The following is a 21,114-nucleotide window of genomic DNA, read 5'->3' as shown; positions in this document are numbered from 1 at the left end:
TTAAAGGGACGATTTAAGAGAAATCTGGAAAGACTGAAAGAATTGATGCAAAGTGATTTGAACAGAACCAGGAAAAAAATTTAGACAATAAAAATAATTTAAGTCAAAAGATTCTGAAAGATTTAAGAACTCTAAAAACACAATAACTCTAGAAGACTCATGATGAAACTATCTCCAGAGTTAAGACTCGAGAGTGTAGATTGGGGCGGCTAGATGGCGCAGTGAATAGAGCACTGGCCCTGGAGTCAGGAGTACCTGAGTTCAAATCCAGCCTCAGACACTTAATAATTACCTAGCTATGTGGCCTTGGGCAAGCCACTTAACCCCATTTGCCTTACAAAATCCTAAAAAACAAAACAAAACCAAAAAAGGTGTAGATTGATGGATATATTTCTAGATACAGCTAATAAGGAAATCTATTGTACTTAACTATATGTTTGCATGGGATTGTTTTTCCTGACCTCAAGTGAGAAAAATGGGTGAGGAACAGAGAAGGGAGAAAGAGAACTGGAATCAAAAATATAACTGAATTTTTAAAAACTTGCTTGTTTTAACTAAAGAGTTGGTAATTGGGCTCTACCTATAATGCCAGTAATCACAAAAATAAAAGTTTCTGCAATTCAACCTGTATTTACTGAATATCTGTAAATACAATAAAGACCTAAGTATATTTGAATAGTAAAACTAAATAAACATATAGATTCTTTAAAATATCCGAATTTATGCTTTCTATAAAATATACACACACCCACAAATCCCATACCTTTTAAATAATGAATGTGCTGTGCGAAGAACCCCATTGATAACATGGAAGTCTCCACTCTGAAAACGATTGACCATCTCTGTCAGTAAGTCAGGCCATTTTTGAGGAAAATCTTCTCGTCCAATGATGCTAATTGCATCACTCAGCTAGAAATAAAATTAAAAAAAAAAAGAAACAATTCAATTGGGTGAAAACTCACAAAAACAAGTCTAAAAGAAAATAAAACATTTTACAATCCTATATTACCTGTTTCTGAATCTGTTCAGGACTGCTAAGCATCAAGTGCACTATATTGGCTTTAATGGCTATCCGATCTGCTTCACAGATTTTATTTGGTTCATCTTCAATCTAAAGGTAAAGTAATAATAATTAACACAAAATAATCAAACATTCTAAATTCGTGTATAAATTACAATTGAATTTTCTCTTCAAGATGGAGAAGTTTAAATTCTCCTTGTAACCATTACCTTTTCTAGATTTACCCTCTATCAGTATCATTCAATAATCTTTTTCTTTTGAGGGCCAGACAAGAACATTAACCACCATTAATTAAAGATCTTCTCTTCCTTTCTTCAGGGTTCTGTAACAGTTCAGTAGTTTTGTCTCTTCCAATTCCAGGCCTCATAATAGGAGACTTCAACATATAAACTTTATCAAGTATGTTTACACCTCTCACAGTCCATAGATTTACTTCAAATCTCCTACTCCTACTGATCTTGTCATCCTCATCACTCACAAATACACCACTTTCATGTTCATGAGTTCTAAAATTCCCTCATCTGATAATCCAATGTCGTTCTACCCCTTTCTACCTTGCAACCCCAAATCTTGTTCTGTCTTCATCAAAACCTTCAATCCCTGAATCCCCTTATTCTTTCCCATGTCATCACCTTTCTATTAGCTGTACTTTCCTTCCTTCCTCATCCTGACTCATTGGCAAAACAAGTTTATCTCTATACTTCCTCCTTGAGTTCCTGATTCCCTTATCAACTTGCCATTCTTGCCCCATTAATTCTCACCTTGGGATCAGATCACGCCCATCATCTTTGCTCCCATATATGTGCAGTTGAATAAAACTAGAGAAAAAAGTCAGAAAACCATGCTGACTGGGTCCACTACAAAATTTGTTGCATTACCTCAATAAGACCCCAATTATAGCAAGGCAATCTTTTTTTATAGCTTCCTATTTAACTCACAATTCTATTTATCAAATTTTATCATCCCTCCTCATCCACTCAACTAAGAACCTTAACTCAAATTTTAACAGGAAAAAAATGAAGTCATTTGACAAGAGATTCCTCTTCTCTCATCTTCCTCACCTGCCATCACTTTATGAGACTATCTCCTTTACCTCTCGCTCATATAATCAGGCATGGTTTTTATTATCATCTCTAAGCTCATGATTCTCAGATTCATTTATAGCACCAAATTTATTCCTGATCTTTCACACTTCCATCTATCTCAAAATGGATGTAATCTAGTCATTTTAAATTCAATATGTTCAAAATTGAACTTGTGATCTCCTCCCAAATGTTTTTCCCCCTTCTGAATTTCCTTATCACTATTGAGAGGACCTTGGTCCTCTTCCTCTTGGTCACCGAGGCTCACAAACTAGGTGTTATGCTTTATTGTTTTTGCAAAGTATTGGGGGTTAAGTGACTTACCCAAGGTCACACAGGCAATTATTAAATGTCTGAGAGCGTATGTAAACTCAGGTTCTACTGACGCAAGGGCAGGTGTTCTATCCACTGCACCATGCTTCACTCTATACTGTTTCAATCCCTATATCCAATCTGGTATATTCTCCCCCCCCCCCCCCATAGAGAATCTTATCAGCTTATGTCTGGTCTGTTACAACAGAGTAAAGATTGGTCTCCCTATCTTATCTTCCTTACCTCATTTTTCATTTATATCTTCCACTTTGCTGTTAAAAATTCCTAAGGCATACTTTTACCCATTTCACTCAATTCAGTAAACCTGGTGACTCCCTATACCTCCAGAATCAAATATAAAATCCATTTATCTGCCCCTTTCATATCTTCAGGTTTCTTATACCTTTGTCACCCCTCCCACAAACTCTGTGATTTAGTGATTAGCCATTTTCACTTGTTGAATTAAAATACCACCTCTTCACTTCCCTGGCTTCCTTCAAGTGCCATCTAAAATCCTATGTCATTTCTTGTTCCCTCTTAATTCTGGTACCTTCCCTCTAGTGACTAGTTCCAATTTATGTTATACGTATCTTGTCTGTAAGTAGTTATTTTTATGTTTGTCCTTTCAATAGACTGTGAGTCTTTTGCCTTAGCATAGTTCCTGGCATTAATAATGCTTACTGACTATGAAGCTACTAATTTCTGGCTACACATCCCAGAAGGGCCTGTCTACCTTTATTAATAATTTTATCAAAAAAATCTGGTCAAGATATTAGTATGTGTTTGCCTGCACATTTATTTACTTTTTCCTATTTCACTTAATGTGTGTGACCTAACTGAAATAAAGATAAAACTTTAGCATAGAAGAAGTTTCTTCATTTCAAACCACAATCCTATTCCAAAACAAATTAATGTTTCACTTTATGATCTAAGGTATCAAAGACTTTTTATAAGAGAAGTTCTTGGGATTCCAGACCCCAATAGAGCTGGATAACCTAGCTTTGTACAGCTAAATCTCTAATAAGTTCAAAACAAAGTATCTTATTGGAACCATAATGTCTCCAAAAGGTGATTGTGTTAGATTAAAGCAAAACAGAGGTTCTGGGGTGAGGAGGACTGATTATGTTCAGAGTGTCTGAAAAGCAGAAAGAGAAAGAAGGATAAAAGGAATTCATTAGTCTAGAAAGCAGATGAAGAGAGTATGAGAAGAGTATGGAGAAAGGGGTGGAGGAATGGGTAAATGAACTTCATTCTTATAAGAAAAGGATAAAGACTTGAAAATATAATTTGGTAAGAGAAATACCATCAAATGCAAGAGAAAAGTAAGATATGGGATTGGAGAGATCAAAAGGGAGGAATAATGCCAAGAAGGGGATAGCAGGAAACAAAACAAGCCTCCTTATTCTAAAGTGTTCATAAAAGCAAGAAAAAAAGGGTTGTTTTTTTAAAAACCAGAATATAAGGAGTTGCCTTACATTGTCTCAGAAGATAAATGGTTCAACAAATTTATGACTGTAACAACATTACTGAAACTACAGACAATTTCAAGGCAGTAGAAAATGAAATAAAGTAAAGTGAACAGAAAAGGAATAAGCAGCAATTTTATAAAGAAAAACACTTTGAAATACTTTAAAAGAGCTAATCAATGCTGTGGTCAACAAGCTAATCATGCACCCAGAGTATCTATGTATGATGAAGCATGTTACTATTTTCTGACGGAGAAGTGTAAGACACAAGGAACACAAAGAGCAATACATTTTGGACATGACCACTGTGACAATTTCTTTTCTTTAAATGTTCACAAAGGTATTTTTTTCTATCTTTTTTTAACATGGGGGAAGAGGAAATAAGGAGCGAAGGAGAGTTACGAACTGTGATGGCAAGAAAAATAGGGATGCTAAATATTTTTAATAATGCACATAAGAGAACACAGAAAAAATTCAGATGGCTGTACAGACAAAAACAGTTTTCAAAGTAACGTATACAAATTATTGGATTTTTTTTTAAATTCAGTTTCACAGAGAAACCAGATTTAGTATTCTTCTATAAAGAAATGATGGGAAAAAAAGAAATGATGGAGACTTTTGATATTTAAATACAAAAAATGTTTTCTTTCCACAAAAATTTTAACCATTAAGAAAAGAAATTCAGGGTCGGCTAGGTGGGGCAGTGGATAGAGCACTGGCCTTGGAATCAGGAGTACCTGGGTTCAAAACCAACCTCAGACACTTAATAATTAACTAGCTGTGTGGCCTTGGGCAAGCCACTTAACACCACTGCCTTGAAAAATCAAAAAGAAAAGAAATTCATCCTTGGCAAGAAAAGTTATGAAATTTTCTTTAATGACTGCATTAGGTACTTGTTTCTTGAATAGAAGTAGGAAGATGTGCTGTTGAATTTCTTTCTAATACAATACAATACAATACAATATTTCTTTCAATATTAGGAATGAATCACATCTATTAAAATGCATATGCACACACACACAGCTAATAAGATAACATTTTCTATTTTATTTATAATCTGGAAAATCAGCAGCTTGCTAATAACTACACACTAAATAGTATGTTTGTACATAGTCTTATGTATAAAATAAATCCATTTCTGATATCCAGTTTATTTGATCTGCATTATCACTGCAACTATCACTACAAAGAATTTGCTTTATCCCAACTCGAGGATGAAAAAAGAGAAAAATGTTAAATCAACTTCATAATTTAAGATTCTGTGATAGGATTAAAACTTGTAGGCATCAGCAACTAAATATATCTGAAATTGTGTCTAAATATAAAATATAGAGGTCCAGCTGTCATTATAAAGAACGCCTAGATAAAAACTCTTCGATAAAAACTTCTGGGAAAATTGGAAGTTAGTATGGAAGAAACTTAGATTAGACCAACACACCTCACACCCTATTCCAAGATAAGATCCAAATGGATACAAAATTTAGACATAAATAAAAACAATACTATAAGCAAATTAGAATATCAAGGACTAGTTTACCAGTCAGATCTATGGAAAGGTGAACAGTTTATGACTAAGGAAGACATGGAGAACATCACTAAAAACAAACTAGATGATTTCGATTACATTAAATTAAAAAGCTTTTGCACAGATAAAACCACTGCAACCAAGATCAAAAGAAATGTAGTAAATTGGGAAACAACCTTTACAACTAATGTTTCTGACAAAGAACTCATTTCTAAAATATACAGAGCACTGAGTCTTATTTAAAAAAAAAAAAGCCATTCCCCAGTTGACAAAGGGTCAAAGGATATGGAAAGGCAATTTACAGATGAGATCAAAGCAATCCATAGTTATATGAAAAGTTGCTCTAAATCATTACTTATTATAGAAATGCAAAATAAAGCTTCTCTGAGGTACCACCTCACACCTCTCAGATTGGCCAATATGACCAGAAAGGATGACGATCATTGTTGGAAGGGTTGTGGGAAATCTGGGACACTATTACATTGGTGGTGGAGTTGTGAAATCATCCAACCTTTCTGGAAAGAAATTTGGAACTATGCCCAAAGGGCAATAAAAATGTGCATACCCTTTGATCCAGCAATAGCACTGGGTCTATACCCTGAAGAGATGATGAAAAAGGGTAAAAGCATCACTTGTACAAAAAATATTCAAGGCAGTCCTGTTTGTGGTGGCAAAGAATTGGAAATCAAGTAAATGTCTTTCAATTGGGGAATGGCTTAGCAAACTGTGGTATATGTATGTCATAGAACACTATTGTTCTATTAGAAACCAAGAGGGATGGGAATTCAGGGAAGCCTGGAGGGATTTGCATGAACTGATGCTGAGTGAGATGAGAGGAATGAGAAAAACACTGTATACCCTAACAGCAACATGGGGGTGATGATCAACCTTGATGGACTTGCTCATTCCATTAGTGCAACAATCAGGGACAATTTTCAGCTTTCTGCAATGGAGAATACCATCTGTATCCAGATAAAAAACCGTGGAGTTTGAACAAAGTTCAAGGACCATTCCCTTTAATTTAGGAAAAAAACACAGATTATCTTAATCTTGTTATCTCTTATACTTTTTGTTTCTTCCTTTAAGAGTATGATTTCTCTCTCATCACATTCAATTTGGATCAACGTACAACGAGAAAACAATGTAAAGACTGACAAATTGCTTTCTGTGGGGGGGTTGGGGGGGGAGAAAGTAATATTGGGGGGGAAAATTGTGAAACTCAAATAAATAAAATCTTTAAAAAAAAGAACTCCTAGAAATAAAAATGTTTTTACTTTGCCATTATATAAAAAGTGTTTTCATTATAATGGAATTTATATTTCATTTGGATAGTTTTATCCCTTTTATGAACAATACAAGACACAAAAATAACTCTTACAGTATATTCAGGTTATTAAATTTAACAATTTTCCCTCAAAAGGAATCTTTTTCACATGATTAAATTTAAAAAATAATATTTCTTGAACAAAGTCATTGAAACATTTTTTAATGCAAAGACCAAAAGTTTAAAGGGAGATACAAAAAAAAAAAAAAAGAAGTTTTGAAGGTAACATGCAGAATTTATCTCCTTGAAAAAAACAAATATATCACTTAATTTAGAGGCAATAGAATTTAAATTAAGAAAATTGGATAAAACCAATAATATAAAATCTTGGTCATTACCAAGGCAAATTTATGAAAATTATTCAAATAATCAATGACAGAAATAAGGCTTTGAAATAGTTTTGTTCAAAAGTATCTATTTGTGTCAACCAATATTCTGCAAATATTGCTTATAAAGGTCCTATACATTTATAAGATAAAGTTTTAAAATTCTATTTACTAAAATACCTACAATTCTCCAGTTCCTCTTGATATAGTTCTTGAATGTTACTGAGGCACACACTTTGATGACATTATCTTGTGACTTCTCCAACAATGTTAAAAGTAACAGTGGGTAATTCTGATTTCCTTCAACAGACTCAAGAAATTTCTCAGCTGTAAAATAATATCAAAATGCTTTAATTTTAAGTATATGAGAATCACAGAGCCATAAAGACTTCAATTTCAAAGTTAAGAGTGGACAAATCTAAGCAAACCCATTTGAGATAAGATATTGTGTCTTGAGATATCCTAAAACTTCCCTATGTTAAGAGCATTATCCCAAGCATTCTAGTTTTCCTATGTAATTCAAGATAAATCTGTTAGGTTCCTTTTTTTCCTCATATAAAATGAAGGAAATTAACTACATGATACAACTACCTGATATATGTATGGTGATTTGCAGTTCTAAATGTACTTTATATATAAGCACCAAATTTCCTCCCTAAAACAACACAATGGGGTAGATTTCCAGATGAAAAAAATTAGATACAGAAAAGCAGAATGAATTTTGGAAAAAATCACAAGCAAATAAGTTGCAGAGCTAGAGTTGTTTCAATTGTGTCCAACTTTTGGAGGGGCTTTATTAGCAATGATAATGGAGGGATTTTGTCATTTCTTTTTCCAGTTCAATTTATAAATGAGGAAACTAGGGCAATAGGGCTAACTGATTTGCCTAGGGTCACACAGTTAGGATGTCTCTGAGGTCAGATTTCAACTCAAGGAGATGAGTCTTCCTGACTTCAGGTCTGGTGCTCTAACTAAAATAGTTACCTACCTGAAATACTATCCAATGTTATTTGCTTTCCAGATACAAAATACTGCATTTATGATCCATGAATATACCTAAATAAATCTTCATTTGAAGAGTTGATTAATTTTTTTTTAGAGCCAATCTTCGGCCATAAAGAAACAAGTTCTTTAATATTTTTCTCCCTCTTCTAAAATTCTAGGGTTTTCTCTTTTCATAATATTCTAAGATTTGTTTTTAGATGTCTGTATTTATTATGACCAAGCAAGAAATAGAGTACATTATAAATTGCAAAGTGGATGATTTTGACTATTAAATTATAAAGGTTTTTCACTAATAAAACCAATGCTGCCAAAATTAGAAGGAAAACAAAGCTGGGAAACAATTTTCACAGCTAGGGTTCTGATAAAGGTCTCATTTCTAAAATATATTAAATATATAAGGCTACAGTCATTCCCCAATTGATAAATGGTAAAAGTATATCAAGAGACAGTTTTGAAATGAAGAAATTAAAGCTATATATGCAAATAAAAAATGCAGCAAATCATAAATGATTAAAAAATTGCAAATCAAAATAACCATGATACCACCTCACATCTATCAGACTGGCTAAGATGACAAAAAGAGAAAATGATCAATGTTATGAAGGTTGTGGAAGAATTGGGACATTAATGCATTGCTGGTGGAGTGGTGAACTGATCCAACCATTCTGGAGAGCAATATGGAACTATACCCAAAAAAGCAATAAAACAGATGATGCCCTTTGACCCAGCAGTAGCAGTTCTTTTTGTAGTGGCAAAGAATTGGAAATTGAGGGGATGTCCACCCAGTGGAAAATGGCTGACCAATTAAAAATATATGAATGGGGCAGCTAGGTGGCACAGTGGATAGAGCACTGGCACTGGAGTAAGGAGTTCCTGAGTTCAAATCTGACCTCAGAAACTTAATAATTACCTAGTTGTATGGCAAGCCACTTAACCCCATTTCCTTGCAAAAACCTTTAAAAAAGGGCGAGGGATATATGAATAGTATGGGGTACTATCTATAAGAAATCATGTATGGTCAAACTCTAGAGAAGCATGAAATGAATTACAGGAACTGATCCTGAGCAAAGGAGTACAAGTAAGAGAAGACTGTTCGTATTAAAAACAAAGGTGAGTTAATCAACCTTGATGGATGCAGCTCCTCAAAGTTCAGAGAGTTAGGATAACTTCAGGAGACTTCCTATGGACAATGCTATTCACATCCCAGAGGAAGAAAAGCAAACAAAAAACCTACAGAATCTGAATAACACTACATTCACTTTTTAAAAAATTCTCCATGTTTTTCTTTCCTATCTCATGATTTTTTTCTTTTCCCTTAATCCTATTTCCTCATTCAAAAATGACTAATTTATAAACATGCTAAACACAAATGTATATGTACAATATTCACCAGACTATTCACTGCTAAGTGGAGGGGGGTGGGAAAGGGAGGGTAGAAGGAAATTATGTAACTTTAAAATATGCATATGCATGTGAATGAAGGTTGAAAAACTTTGATAACATATAATTGAAAAAAATAAAATTAAAAAAGTCAATTTTTAACTTTAGTTAGAATATTCAAGATCTTTTAGAACTGAATCAAACAGCCTCTCTGCATTGCTTTTTCTTTTTTTTTTCTTAGATTTTTCAAGGCAATGGGGTTAAATGGCTTGGCCAAGGCCACACAGCTAGGTAATTATTAAGTGTATGAGGTCGGATTTGAACCCAGGTACTCCTGACTCCAAGGCCGGTGCTCTATTCACTGCGCCATCTAGCCGCCCCTTCTGCATTCCTTTTTCAAGGTTTAAGAGTCTCAATTATTTCAGAGTTTATACAAATAGCAACCTTTCAACTATCCTTATATTCTTCACACAAATCTTCCCTCTGCTCATTTAAATAATCTTTCTATTCTCTCAATTTCCATGATCTTTTCTCTAGAGATAATGACCAAAAATAGGAAGAGTATACCAGATCAGATCATCCCACTATATGATGGCCTTCAAGTCATAGCAATTTTTTTACTCTTATAATGACAATTATTTCTTTTAATATACATTACCTTGAATATGCCCACAAAGTTATATATCTATTGCTACTTTCAATCTCCTTACACAGTCAAAAAAAGAGTCATGACTTATATTCCAATCAGTTTAGTATTTTACTACTTAAGAAGAGTTTAGAAACTTTGGAGACTTGGCTAAGTGCTTTCTCCTTCAAACTACTTACAAAAATGCTTGGTAAATTCAGTTCCTAGGAAATACTCTGAATAAATTCTCTACTTGGAGAAGCATTAGACTCCTATATTAAATTTTTCATAAGCTAATTCCCTAAGTAGGAAAAAATATTTCCAAACAAACTAACGACAGTCTGAAGGACTTTGTCAGATTTTCTGAAAATCTTAAAATATTGTATTCATATAAATATTTAACTTTTTAAAAAAAATACATGGGGGGGGGGTGGCGGCTAGGTGGCACAGTAGATAGATAGAGCACTGGCCTGGAGTTAGGTGTACCTGCCTCAGACACTTAATAATTACCTAAGTGTGTGGCCTTGGGCAAGCCACTTAACCCCATTTGCCTTGCAAAAAATCAAAACAAAACAAAACAAACGTCAGGTATGCTCCTCCTTTTAAAAACTATATAGTCATAACTGTTCAAATATCTTATGTTTTATTATATATGCAATCAACTAGTTAGTCTGTACTTCTAAGAATTCCCTTAGGAACCCAGGGACAACCTCAAAAAAGTAAGCTTAGTACTACATCACATGATGTACACTGGCTTATATTATTTTAACATCTTCATTTTTAATAGATATTAGACAAAATTTAGTAAGAAAAGGTTATTCATTATTTTTTTAAAATTTTAAGCCTCAAAAGAATTTTATTAGATTCAATATATTAGGAGTTAGGTATCTGATTCCCATACTTCATCAGAAATTTCACAACTTGCTTTTATAAGTGATTAATTATTAAAGTTAATGAAAATTAATTTTGTGACCTAGTTTCTCTCTTTTCCAAAATGGAAAAGTTTCAATCAAGGAATTAAAAAAAAATCAAGAACAAAATAAAGACTGTTTAAAGATATACTTTTAGATATAAGCTAACACCTTTTCAAAAACTCTTAAGATTCTACAAGCAAAAATTAACTACTGAAAAATGAAAATAAAAGTTAAAAAGTTTAAGAAGTATAGGTAGGGGACAGCTATGTGGCACAGTGGATAGAGCAACCAGCCTTGGAGTCAGGATGACCTGAGTTCAAATTTGACTTCTAATACTTAATAATTTCGTAGCTCTGTGAAACTGGGCAAGTCACTTAACCCCACTGCCTTGCAAAAAAGAAAACAAAAAAAAAAATCAGCATAGGTAGACTTTATTCAATAGTTAATGAAAGTAAAAGTTAATATTGGGTTGACATTAGTAAAGGAGACTGAATTAAACACTTCTTCATTTGTCCTTCAGGGGGGAAAAAACTCAGTATGTAACACTTTACCTGGGCGTCTGATAGCAGGATCAGGATCAAGTGTTTTCTTTAAATACTCTGTTAGAGTTTGCAAATTTGCATCACTTAGTTCCATTGTAGCAGAACCTAAAATACAGAAGAGGTTTGAGTAATTAATCAAGTGACTGTACTAAAATTTCATTTATGGGATTATAGATTCAGAATCAGAAATAATCTTAAAGGTCAAGTTCAAACCCTTCATCATATGATACAAATGGAGTCCAAAAACAGTAGGTGATTTAGGTCACAATGGCAAAAGTGTCAGATCCATGTTCAAAACCTGTCCTCTAAAAAATCTACTAAACCAGGTACCTGAGGCATGACATATCCCTTATCGTACAAATCAACCTGCTATGTTTGGGGTATAAATCTACTCAGAAAAGTTTCCTGGACTTTAAGGAAACCTTGGTAAATGAAAACAAAAGTATATCTTAGTAAAGGAAAACAGAAACAAGAGTAGAGGGAGAAAAGAGACCAAAAAAGAAATTTAAATCTTCAAAGGTGGAGAAGACAGCATGACAGCATGACTATGTTGATTTCATCAGACCTTGAGAACAATCATTAAGGAAATGTCATGTGGTAGATAAACATCAGATGAAAATTTTTCAAACTGGGATTCAATGAAAAAAATAGTTCTCAGTTTTGTTCCTAAAATTAACAGGATATAAAATATATTCATATAAATCATCAGCATTTCAGCTATTATCAACAAAACTTAGAAAGAATCAAAAGAAAAATTCCATAATTTGCAGAAAGAATACAGAAGTTAACTACAACTCAAAAATATTGGCTCATGGAAATACATTTCTAAATAATTGGAAAAATGTTAATTGCGAAAATCATAACATTAACTAAATTAATTTGATTATCCAGTGCCATACCAATCAAACTACTAAAGGATTACTTTTATAGAAGTAGAAGAAAAAAAAATCATCAAGAAATTCATTTAAAGGAAGAAAAATTCAAGAATTTCAAAGGAAATAAAGCAAACAAGGGGAAAGAAAGGGCATCTAGCAGTACCAGATTTCAAATTATATTACAAAGCAGTAATCAAAACAATTTGGTACAACTTACAATTAGGTCAATCAGTAAAGTTTATCAGGCACATTACATGTATAAGAGCAATAAACACAGCGGTATGGTGTTTGATAAACGTAAGGATGCAGGTTACTGGAGCAATCATTTTCTATTTGACAAAAACTGCTGGTTAAACTGGAAAGCAGTTGGGGAGAAATTTTACAATAAAAAGTTCCAGAGGAATACACAACTTAAAGGATATCACAAATGAACTGGATAAAGAAGACATTACCTTTCAGATCTATAGACAGATCTTCATAGCAAGTTTCTCTGACAATGGTCTGATTTGCAAAAATGAATGCAAATGACTAAAAAGTTGCCAGTCCCCAAATGAAAAATTGTTTTAAAAATCAAAATGACTTTTTTCAAATGAGATTCAAGTTATCAATAGTATTAGGAAAGAAATTCTCCAAATTACTTATAATTAGCAAAAATTGCAAATTAAAGAAACTGAGTTTCTACATCAAAACCACCAGATTTACAAGGTTAAGAAAAAAGGTAAATGACAAATAAAGGAGAGGATGTGGAAGAAATAGGTAGATAAATGTTGATAATAGCCATTCTGGAAAACAATTTGGAACTAATCTCCCAAAATCACTAGGATACCCTTTGACTCATAATATCTATGAGAGATGAAAGAAAGGGGGAAAGGACTGATTAAAAAAAAAAATAATGCGGAGGCAAGTAGGTGGAGCAGTAGATAAAGCACTGGCCCTGGAGTCAGGAGTACCAGAGTTCAAATGTGCCTCAGACACTTAATAATTACCTGGCTGTGTGGCCTTGGGCAAGCCACTTAACCCCATTTGCCTTGCAAAAAAAACTAAAAATAAATAATAAGGTCAATGCAGTTCTTTTTGTAGTGGCAAAGAACTGGGAAGTAAGGAGATACCCATCAATTGGGGAATGACTGTACAAATTTTGGTTTGAATATTAACGTATTCAACTGCACTCAGAAAACCTGAGGAAATTTGGGTGGTCTTTTTGCCATATCTTGCATCATTCAGTGATCTCTATAATATGGCACCTAATTTGCCATTTTGCTGTTTCTGGACAGTATGTAAATAAGAAACAAAGCTCACTGGAAAAAATATAGAGTAATCCTAAATATTAGTAAGTCATATGTACCTTTTAATCAGGAATAGAAATATTTGTAGAAGAAGTTTTTTGTGGTGTCTAGGAACAAGAAATAAAGAGGGTACCCACTGATGGGGAAATGACCAAACTGTTATATGTAGGTAATTGACTTTTAGTCAATCAATCAACTGCATCTATCACTATGTAACAGCATAGTGTTAATATGCAGGAGACACAAAGAAAAGCAATAACAGTTCTTACAATAGGGACCAACAGGGACTAACAGGGTAGGCATATAAATAATTAGGTACACACAATAGAGTACATGTAAGGTAATCACAAAGAAGGCAGTAATGACTAAGAGAACTAGAAGCAGCATTTTAACAAGGCAGACATGTAAATAATTAGGTATATACAATAAATATAGAGTAGATGTAAGGTAATCTCAAGGAGGACAGCACTAACTAGGGGGACTAGAAGATAAGAAAGGTTAGGGTAGGGAAGAAACAGAATATTCCAGACACAAAGGACAGCAAATACAATGGCACAAAGATGACAAATGGGTATCCAATTTGAAGTACAAGTAGACCAGATATAATTGAATTGTAAAGGGCATAGAGCAGAATCAAGTACATTAAACCTTACATGAACTGGTGCAGAGCACAGTAGCAACATGAGAACTATACACACACACACACACACACACACACACACACACACAATAATATATAATTCAGCATCATAAGGAAAAACAACTTTGAATAAGAACGTTTATCAATTCAAATATCTTGATGCTAGAAGAGATGGATTGCACATGCAGAATGAGAATTTCAGTCATGAACAATGCAAGATAAATATTATTTTTCTTGACTGTTATTTGTTACACAACAGCTTTCATTTGAGAAAGTCATTTCAGGGAAACATAAAGGGTCGTAATGATGCAAAAAAAAAAGTAACAAAACATTTTTACAGAACAGAAGAACACAAAACAGAAAGCCCCAAACAGAGCACAGTTGGCACTACCTTATTAAAATTAACATTCAAAAAAGGCAGACAAAGACACACACGCACGCACGCACACACACACACACACACACACACACACACACACACACACACACACACAAACACACCCCCCAATGAAAAGACAAATCATTGTCTCTCCAAATCCTTTCCCAGGGCATAAAGAACACATATCTCTATATTTGATATTTATGGTGCTTATAAAAAAATCCTCTGGTTTCAATAAAGAAAATAATTTTACTTGATCAGGCTGATTTCTTAGACTCAACTTCATTCACTTTGACTTAAGATATATATATATATTCAGTGTTTCTTCTTTTGTTTACATAATAAAATGGTTTGAAATCCCTTAATGTATATAGCAAAGAAAAATATTTTCTTTCTGATTTCTATTTTCCTTAGATCATTTCATATCCCAATTCAGTGCCTTTGCACAGAATGACCCCTATCCTAGAATATATTTGCTCATCTCCAGTTCTTATAATCCTTAATTTCTTTTTCAAATTGCAGCCCTTACAACTCCTCTTACAAGGATTTTCCTGACTTTCCCCAGTCCTGGATGATAATGCCTCTTAACAAAAAAAAAACAACAACAAAAAAAATCTTGCCTGTTCTTTAATACATTTTAAAAACCAGAAAATTGGGGAACTTGAGTTTCATTCACTTTTTGCTTATACAGTTTTTGGCTGATAAAGTGGCATATTAATTGTCTATCTTCTGGTGCACAAGGAGCTAAGACCAGAACAAGCTCATACATTTCACTTCCACTTCTACTAGAAGCCCCTTTCCACCCCCAAGTTCCCAGCACTCAGTCCCTTCCACCCTGTGAGAGTTGAGGAAGTTTTGTGAATGTTGTGCCCCTTAACCTCATTGTTCTCCTAAGTTCTATAAATTTTTAGTGCAATTTATATATTAAGTTATAAATACAACAGTGCTTGTACCCTGTTTTGATTTTGTATATACTTTTGTATATACTTTTATGTACACATAAGGTATGCTTGTAAGAGCAGGACCCTTGGCTTCTTTTTTTCTATCCCCAGCTCCTATAATACAAAGTAAATGCTTTTTTTACCTTTTGCAAGGCATTGGGGTTAAGAGACTTGACCAAGGTCATACGGCTAGGTAATTATTAAGTGTCTGAGGCCAAATTTGAACTCAAGTTCTCCTAACTCCAAGCTCAGAGCTCTATCCACTCTGCCACCTAGCTGCCCCCAGAGTAAATGTTTAATAAATATTTACTGATTTTTCAAACACAAAAATGTTCTAACTGCTAAGCTACAGGCCACAGATTTACTTTTTTCTGTGGAATTGCTTGATTCAGGGCAGTTAGGTGGTACAGTGGATATGGCCTTGGAGTCAGGAGGACATGAATTCAAATCCAGCCTCAGACACATAATACTTACCTAGCTATGTGACCTCGGGCAAGTCACTTAACACCAATGCCTTAAAAACCAAAAAGAAGAAATAGCTTGATTCCTTTATTTTTACTTCAGATCTTAATTTCTGAATTCTACTATTATTTTCAAAATAGTAAAATTAGGGGCAGCTAGGTGGCGCAGTGGATAGAGCAAAGACCCTGAAGTCAGGAGTACCAGAGTTCAAATCCGGCCTCAGACACTTGATAATTACCTAGCTGTGTGGCCTCGGGCAAGCCACTTAAACCCATTTGCCTTGCAAAAACCTAAAAGAAAAAAAATAGTAAAATTAGTGTAGAGGCTGGCCCTACCAAGTTCAAAGCCAAAAATGTGGTTGGAAGAATGAGCAAAAAAAGAATTCCAACATAAAAATTATTATGGAGACAAGACTATTTAAGATATAAACCCAGAAGAAAGCTTCAAAACATCTAAAAGTATAGACTCAAAGAAAAATAATTAAAAAATTAGAAAAGACCTGAAGAGCTATATAAGATAAAATCAGAAAGGGACTTAAAAGCTAATCTTGGGCAGCTAGGTAGCACAGTGCATAGAGCACTGCCCTTATAGTCAGGGGTATCTCAGACAGTAACAACCTAGCTGTGTGACCTTGGGCAAGCCACTTAACCCCATTGCCTTGCAAAAACCAAAAAAACCAAAAGCTAATCTTGCCCTAAGCAACCAACTCCCCTGAAAACTAAACTGGACCAAAAAGAAGTTAATGATTTCATGAAAGACAATAAAAATATTAAAAAAAGGCAAAAAGGCTATTATTTTTGTCTTATTAATAAAAACATTTTTACTTTTTAAAAAATAACAAAGCAAAATAAAAACCAAAGTTCTACTCTTTCAAGATTTTTAAATTGAATTTGTTTCCAGTTTTGGATGGGTACAGAATTATATTTCAATCACCAGAAAAATAGGAGGAAAAAGAAAGAAGGAAAAAGGGGAATGGAGAAGCTAGATTAAGGAAGTAGTTAGTTCTAAACAAAACCAACTATAAGAATATGCAAAAACACTTATAGCTCTTTTTGAGTGGCAAACAATTGAAAACAGGAGATGCTCATCAATTTGGGAATGACTGAACAAGTTATGGCAAATAAATGTGATGAGGGCTGAAAGAAATGATAAAGAATGGTTTATGAAAAAGCATAGATATCTATATGAATGGGGCGGCTAGGTGGCACAGTGGACAGAGCACCGGCCCTGGAGTCAGGAGTACCTGAGTTCAAATCCTACCTCAGACACTTAATAATTACCTAGCTGTGTGGCCTTGGGCAAGCCACTTAACCCCATTTGCCTCGCAAAATAAAGGAAAAAAGACTAAAAGACTGCCTTCTTTGGTGGGTGGGGGTAGGGAATCAAGATTAGGGGAAAAAATTGTAAAACTCAAAATAAATCAGATGTTTCTTAAAAAAAAAGTTAGGGGCAGCTAGGTTGCACAGTGGATAGAGCACCGGCCCTGGAGTCAGGAGTATCTGAGCTCAAATCTGACCTCGGACACTTAATTACCTACCTAGCTGTGTGGCCTCGGAAAAGCCACTTAAACCCCACTGCCTTGCAAAAACTAAAATTTAATATATTTATTGATTGATAAAGGGAGGCTCCGCCCTGATGAAATCATAAATGCATCAAGTAAAACTACTCTTATGTTTAACAGAACTAGCTACTAAATATCAAGATAACAGTCCTTTGGGTTACAATTATATTAACACTACCTTACATGTGTAGATTTTTTTCCTTATTGTTTGTACCTCTATTATCCTCAATTTATTATTATCAACCATAAGAGGTGGGCAGATTTCATGAACAAAACAGAAAATAAGATAGAGTAATATTTTAAAACAGATGCTGTAAAAACTGATCAATTACTATGAAACAAGTTTTTATAAACACTAAAGCATATGTTCTTTTATTTTTTATATGCTCATTTATCATCCAGAAACTATGCTCCTTTAAAATTCTTGTTTGATATTGAGCGAAATAAGCAGTACCAGGAGAATATTGTCAGTCGCCCCCCCATTTTTAAAAATTTTACTTATTTTCATCCATATGTACATGTATATTTTGGGGGGTGCTCCAGGCAATGGGGTTAAGTGACTTGCCCAAGATCACCCAGCTAGATAAATATTAAGTGTCTGAGGTCAGATTTGAACTCAGGTCCTCCTGACTCCAGAGCCCGTGCTCTATCCACTGCATCACCTAGTTGCCCTACATGTATATTTTTAAGTTACAAAATTTCCTTCCACCTTCCCTTCCCCTCAATGGCTAACAAGCCAGGTTAGCAGTGTACAGATTTTGATAAATATGTTTACAAATTAGTAATATTCAGTATAAGGAACTAGGATTAGTTTATTAAGAGATAGACAAGAGATAATTTTTATAAAGTGTTCATCAGATACGAAGGGTTGTGTGTGTGTGTTTCATTTTGTTTTTCTCTGGATGGGGATACTATAGTCCACAGTCAATCAAATACAGTTGTCCTAGCTCTTTGAACAGCTAGAGAGGAGCTGCTTTCATTAAGGTTGTTCATCACACAATGTTGTTATTGTGTCCATTGTTCTCTTGGTTCTACTCTCTTTGCTGAAGCTAACATCACATCCTGTAAGTCATTCCATGATTCCCTAGAATCTGACCATTTATGGTTTCTTATAGAACCATAATATTCCATAGCATCCACGTACCACAACTTTTTAAGCCATTTCCCAATTGACAGGCATTCCCTCAATTTCCAATTCTTTGCTACTACAAAAAGAGTCGGTATGAAAATTTTGGAACATGTAGGAATTTTCCCTATTTTTGTAATTTCTTCTGGATATAAATCTAGAGTTGGAAATGATGGGTCAAAGGGTATGAACAGTTTTATTGCTCTTTGGGCATAGTTCCAATTGCTCTCCAGAAAGGTTGGATCTGTTCACAACTCAAGAGCAATGAATGCATCAATGACCCAATTATCTCACAATTTCTCCAACATTGATCATTTTTCCCTTTTTTTTATCTTGGCCAATCTGATAGGTGTGATTGTTTTAATTTGCATTTCTCTAATCAAGATTTGGAGCATTTTTGCATATGATTTTAATATAGTTTTAATTTCTTCATTTGAAAACTGTTCATAAAATGCTTTTGACCATTTATCAATTGGGGAATGACTTTGTGATCTTATAAATTTGATGCAATTCTCTATATATTTTAGAAATGAGACCTTTATTAGAATTCCTGGTTGTGAAGATTGTTTCCCAGCTTTCTGCTTTCCTTCCAATTTTGACAGCATTGATTTTATTAGTGCAAAACTTTTTTAATAGTCAAAAATAATTCATTTTGCAATTTATAATGTGTTCTAATTCTTGTTTGATCATAAATTTATCCTCTTTTCATAGACCTGATAAGAGTATTTTTTGTCTATTAATTTTTCTATGATATCACTCTTTAATGTCTAAATCCTGTACCCATTTTGACCTTATTTTGGAATAGGGTGCGAGATGTGGATCTATGCCTAATTTTTGCCATACTATTGTCCAGTTTTCTTCGAACAGTGATTTTTGTTTTTGTAAGGCAAATGGGGTTAAGTGGTTTGCCCAAGGCCACACAGCTAGGTAATTATCAAGTGTCTGAGACCGGATTTGAACCCAGGTACTCCTGACTCCAGGGCCGGTGCTTTATCCACTGCACCATCTAGCAGCCACAAACAGTGAGTTCTTATCCTAGAATCTGATGTCTTTGGTTTGTCAAATAGTAGATTTGCTGTAGTCATTTACTGCAATTTCTTAACCAGTACCAGGTAGTTTTGATGACGGTTGCTTTATAGTATAGTTTTAGATTTGGTAGAGGTAGACCACCTTCCTTTACATTTTTTTTCATCAGTTCCTTTGCTATTCTTGCCCTTTTGTTGGTCCAGATAAATTTTGTTACTATTTTTTCTAGCTTGGTAAAGTAGTTATTTGATAGTTTGATTAGTATGGCACTGAATAAGTAATTTAATTTGGGTATAATTATCATTTTTATTTTATTAGCTCAACCTAACCATGAGTATTTGACATTTTTTCCAATTATTTAGATCTGACTTTATTTGGATGAGGCATGCTTTATAATTGTGCTCATACAGTTTCTGGGTTTGCCTTTGTTTAGAGTTATTTTAAATGTAATTTCTCTTTCTATCTCTTGGGCTTTGTTGTTTGTATATAGAAATGCTAATGATTTATGTGGATTTCTTTTATATCTTGCTATTCTGCTGAATTTGTTGTTTCAAGGAGGTTTTTTAGATGATTTTCTCAGGTTCTCTAGGCATACCATCATATCCTGTTAAGAATCAAAGTTTTGCTTCCTCACTGCTAATTCTGATTCCTTCAATTTCTTTTTCTTCTCTTATTGCTACTGTTAGAATTTCTAATACTATATTGAATAGTAATGGTGATAATGGGCATACTTATTTCACCCTTGATTTTATTGGAAATGCTCTGAGTTTATTCCCATTACATATAATATTTGTTGATAGTTTTAGATATAACTCCATTTATTCCTAAACTTTCTAATGTTTTTAATAGGAATGGATGCTATATTTCATCAAAGGCTTTTTCAGCATCTATTGAGATAATCATATGACTTTTTCTCATTTTGCTATTAATATGTTTAATTATGTTGAATGTTTTCCTAATGTTTAACCATCCCTGCCTGCCTGGTATAAATCCAACTTGATAATAGTATATTATCTTAGTAATAATTTGGTGTGGTCTCATTGCTAAAATTTTATATGAGATTTTTGCAGCAATATTCATAAGGGAGATTGGTTTATAATTTTCTTTTTTCTCTTTTGGTTCTTCCTGGTTTAGGTATCAATACCATGTTGATGTCATGAAAGGAGTTTGGCAGAACTCCCTCCTCTCCTATTTTTTTTTAAAAATAGTTTACACAGAATAGGAATTAGTTGTTCCTTAAATATTTGGTAGAATTCACTTGAAACTCTATCTGGACCTGGAGATTTTTTCTTATTT

The 21,114-nt window shown here is 33.8% G+C and overlaps 1 protein-coding gene across 1 annotated transcript in view; it reads right to left on the bottom strand.

The window, feature by feature from the left end:
* The window catches only part of CSE1L (chromosome segregation 1 like), a 72,452-nt gene that overhangs the window by 36,337 nt on the left and 15,001 nt on the right, over positions 1-21,114 (bottom strand). The window contains exons 2-5 of the mRNA XM_074210200.1: positions 11,532-11,627; positions 7,241-7,383; positions 1,010-1,111; positions 764-909 (exon numbers count right to left, since the gene is read on the bottom strand). Of these exons, the coding sequence (XP_074066301.1) occupies positions 764-909; positions 1,010-1,111; positions 7,241-7,383; positions 11,532-11,616 (476 nt within the window). The 5' untranslated portion in view covers positions 11,617-11,627. The remainder of the gene's footprint in view (positions 1-763; positions 910-1,009; positions 1,112-7,240; positions 7,384-11,531; positions 11,628-21,114) is intronic.

The sequence above is a fragment of the Macrotis lagotis genome, chromosome 1 (genome assembly GCF_037893015.1).
Source record: "Macrotis lagotis isolate mMagLag1 chromosome 1, bilby.v1.9.chrom.fasta, whole genome shotgun sequence".
Taxonomy (NCBI): domain Eukaryota; kingdom Metazoa; phylum Chordata; class Mammalia; order Peramelemorphia; family Peramelidae; genus Macrotis; species Macrotis lagotis.
The sequence above is the reverse complement of the archived record's forward strand: the minus strand, read 5'-3'. Positions and strand labels throughout refer to the sequence as shown.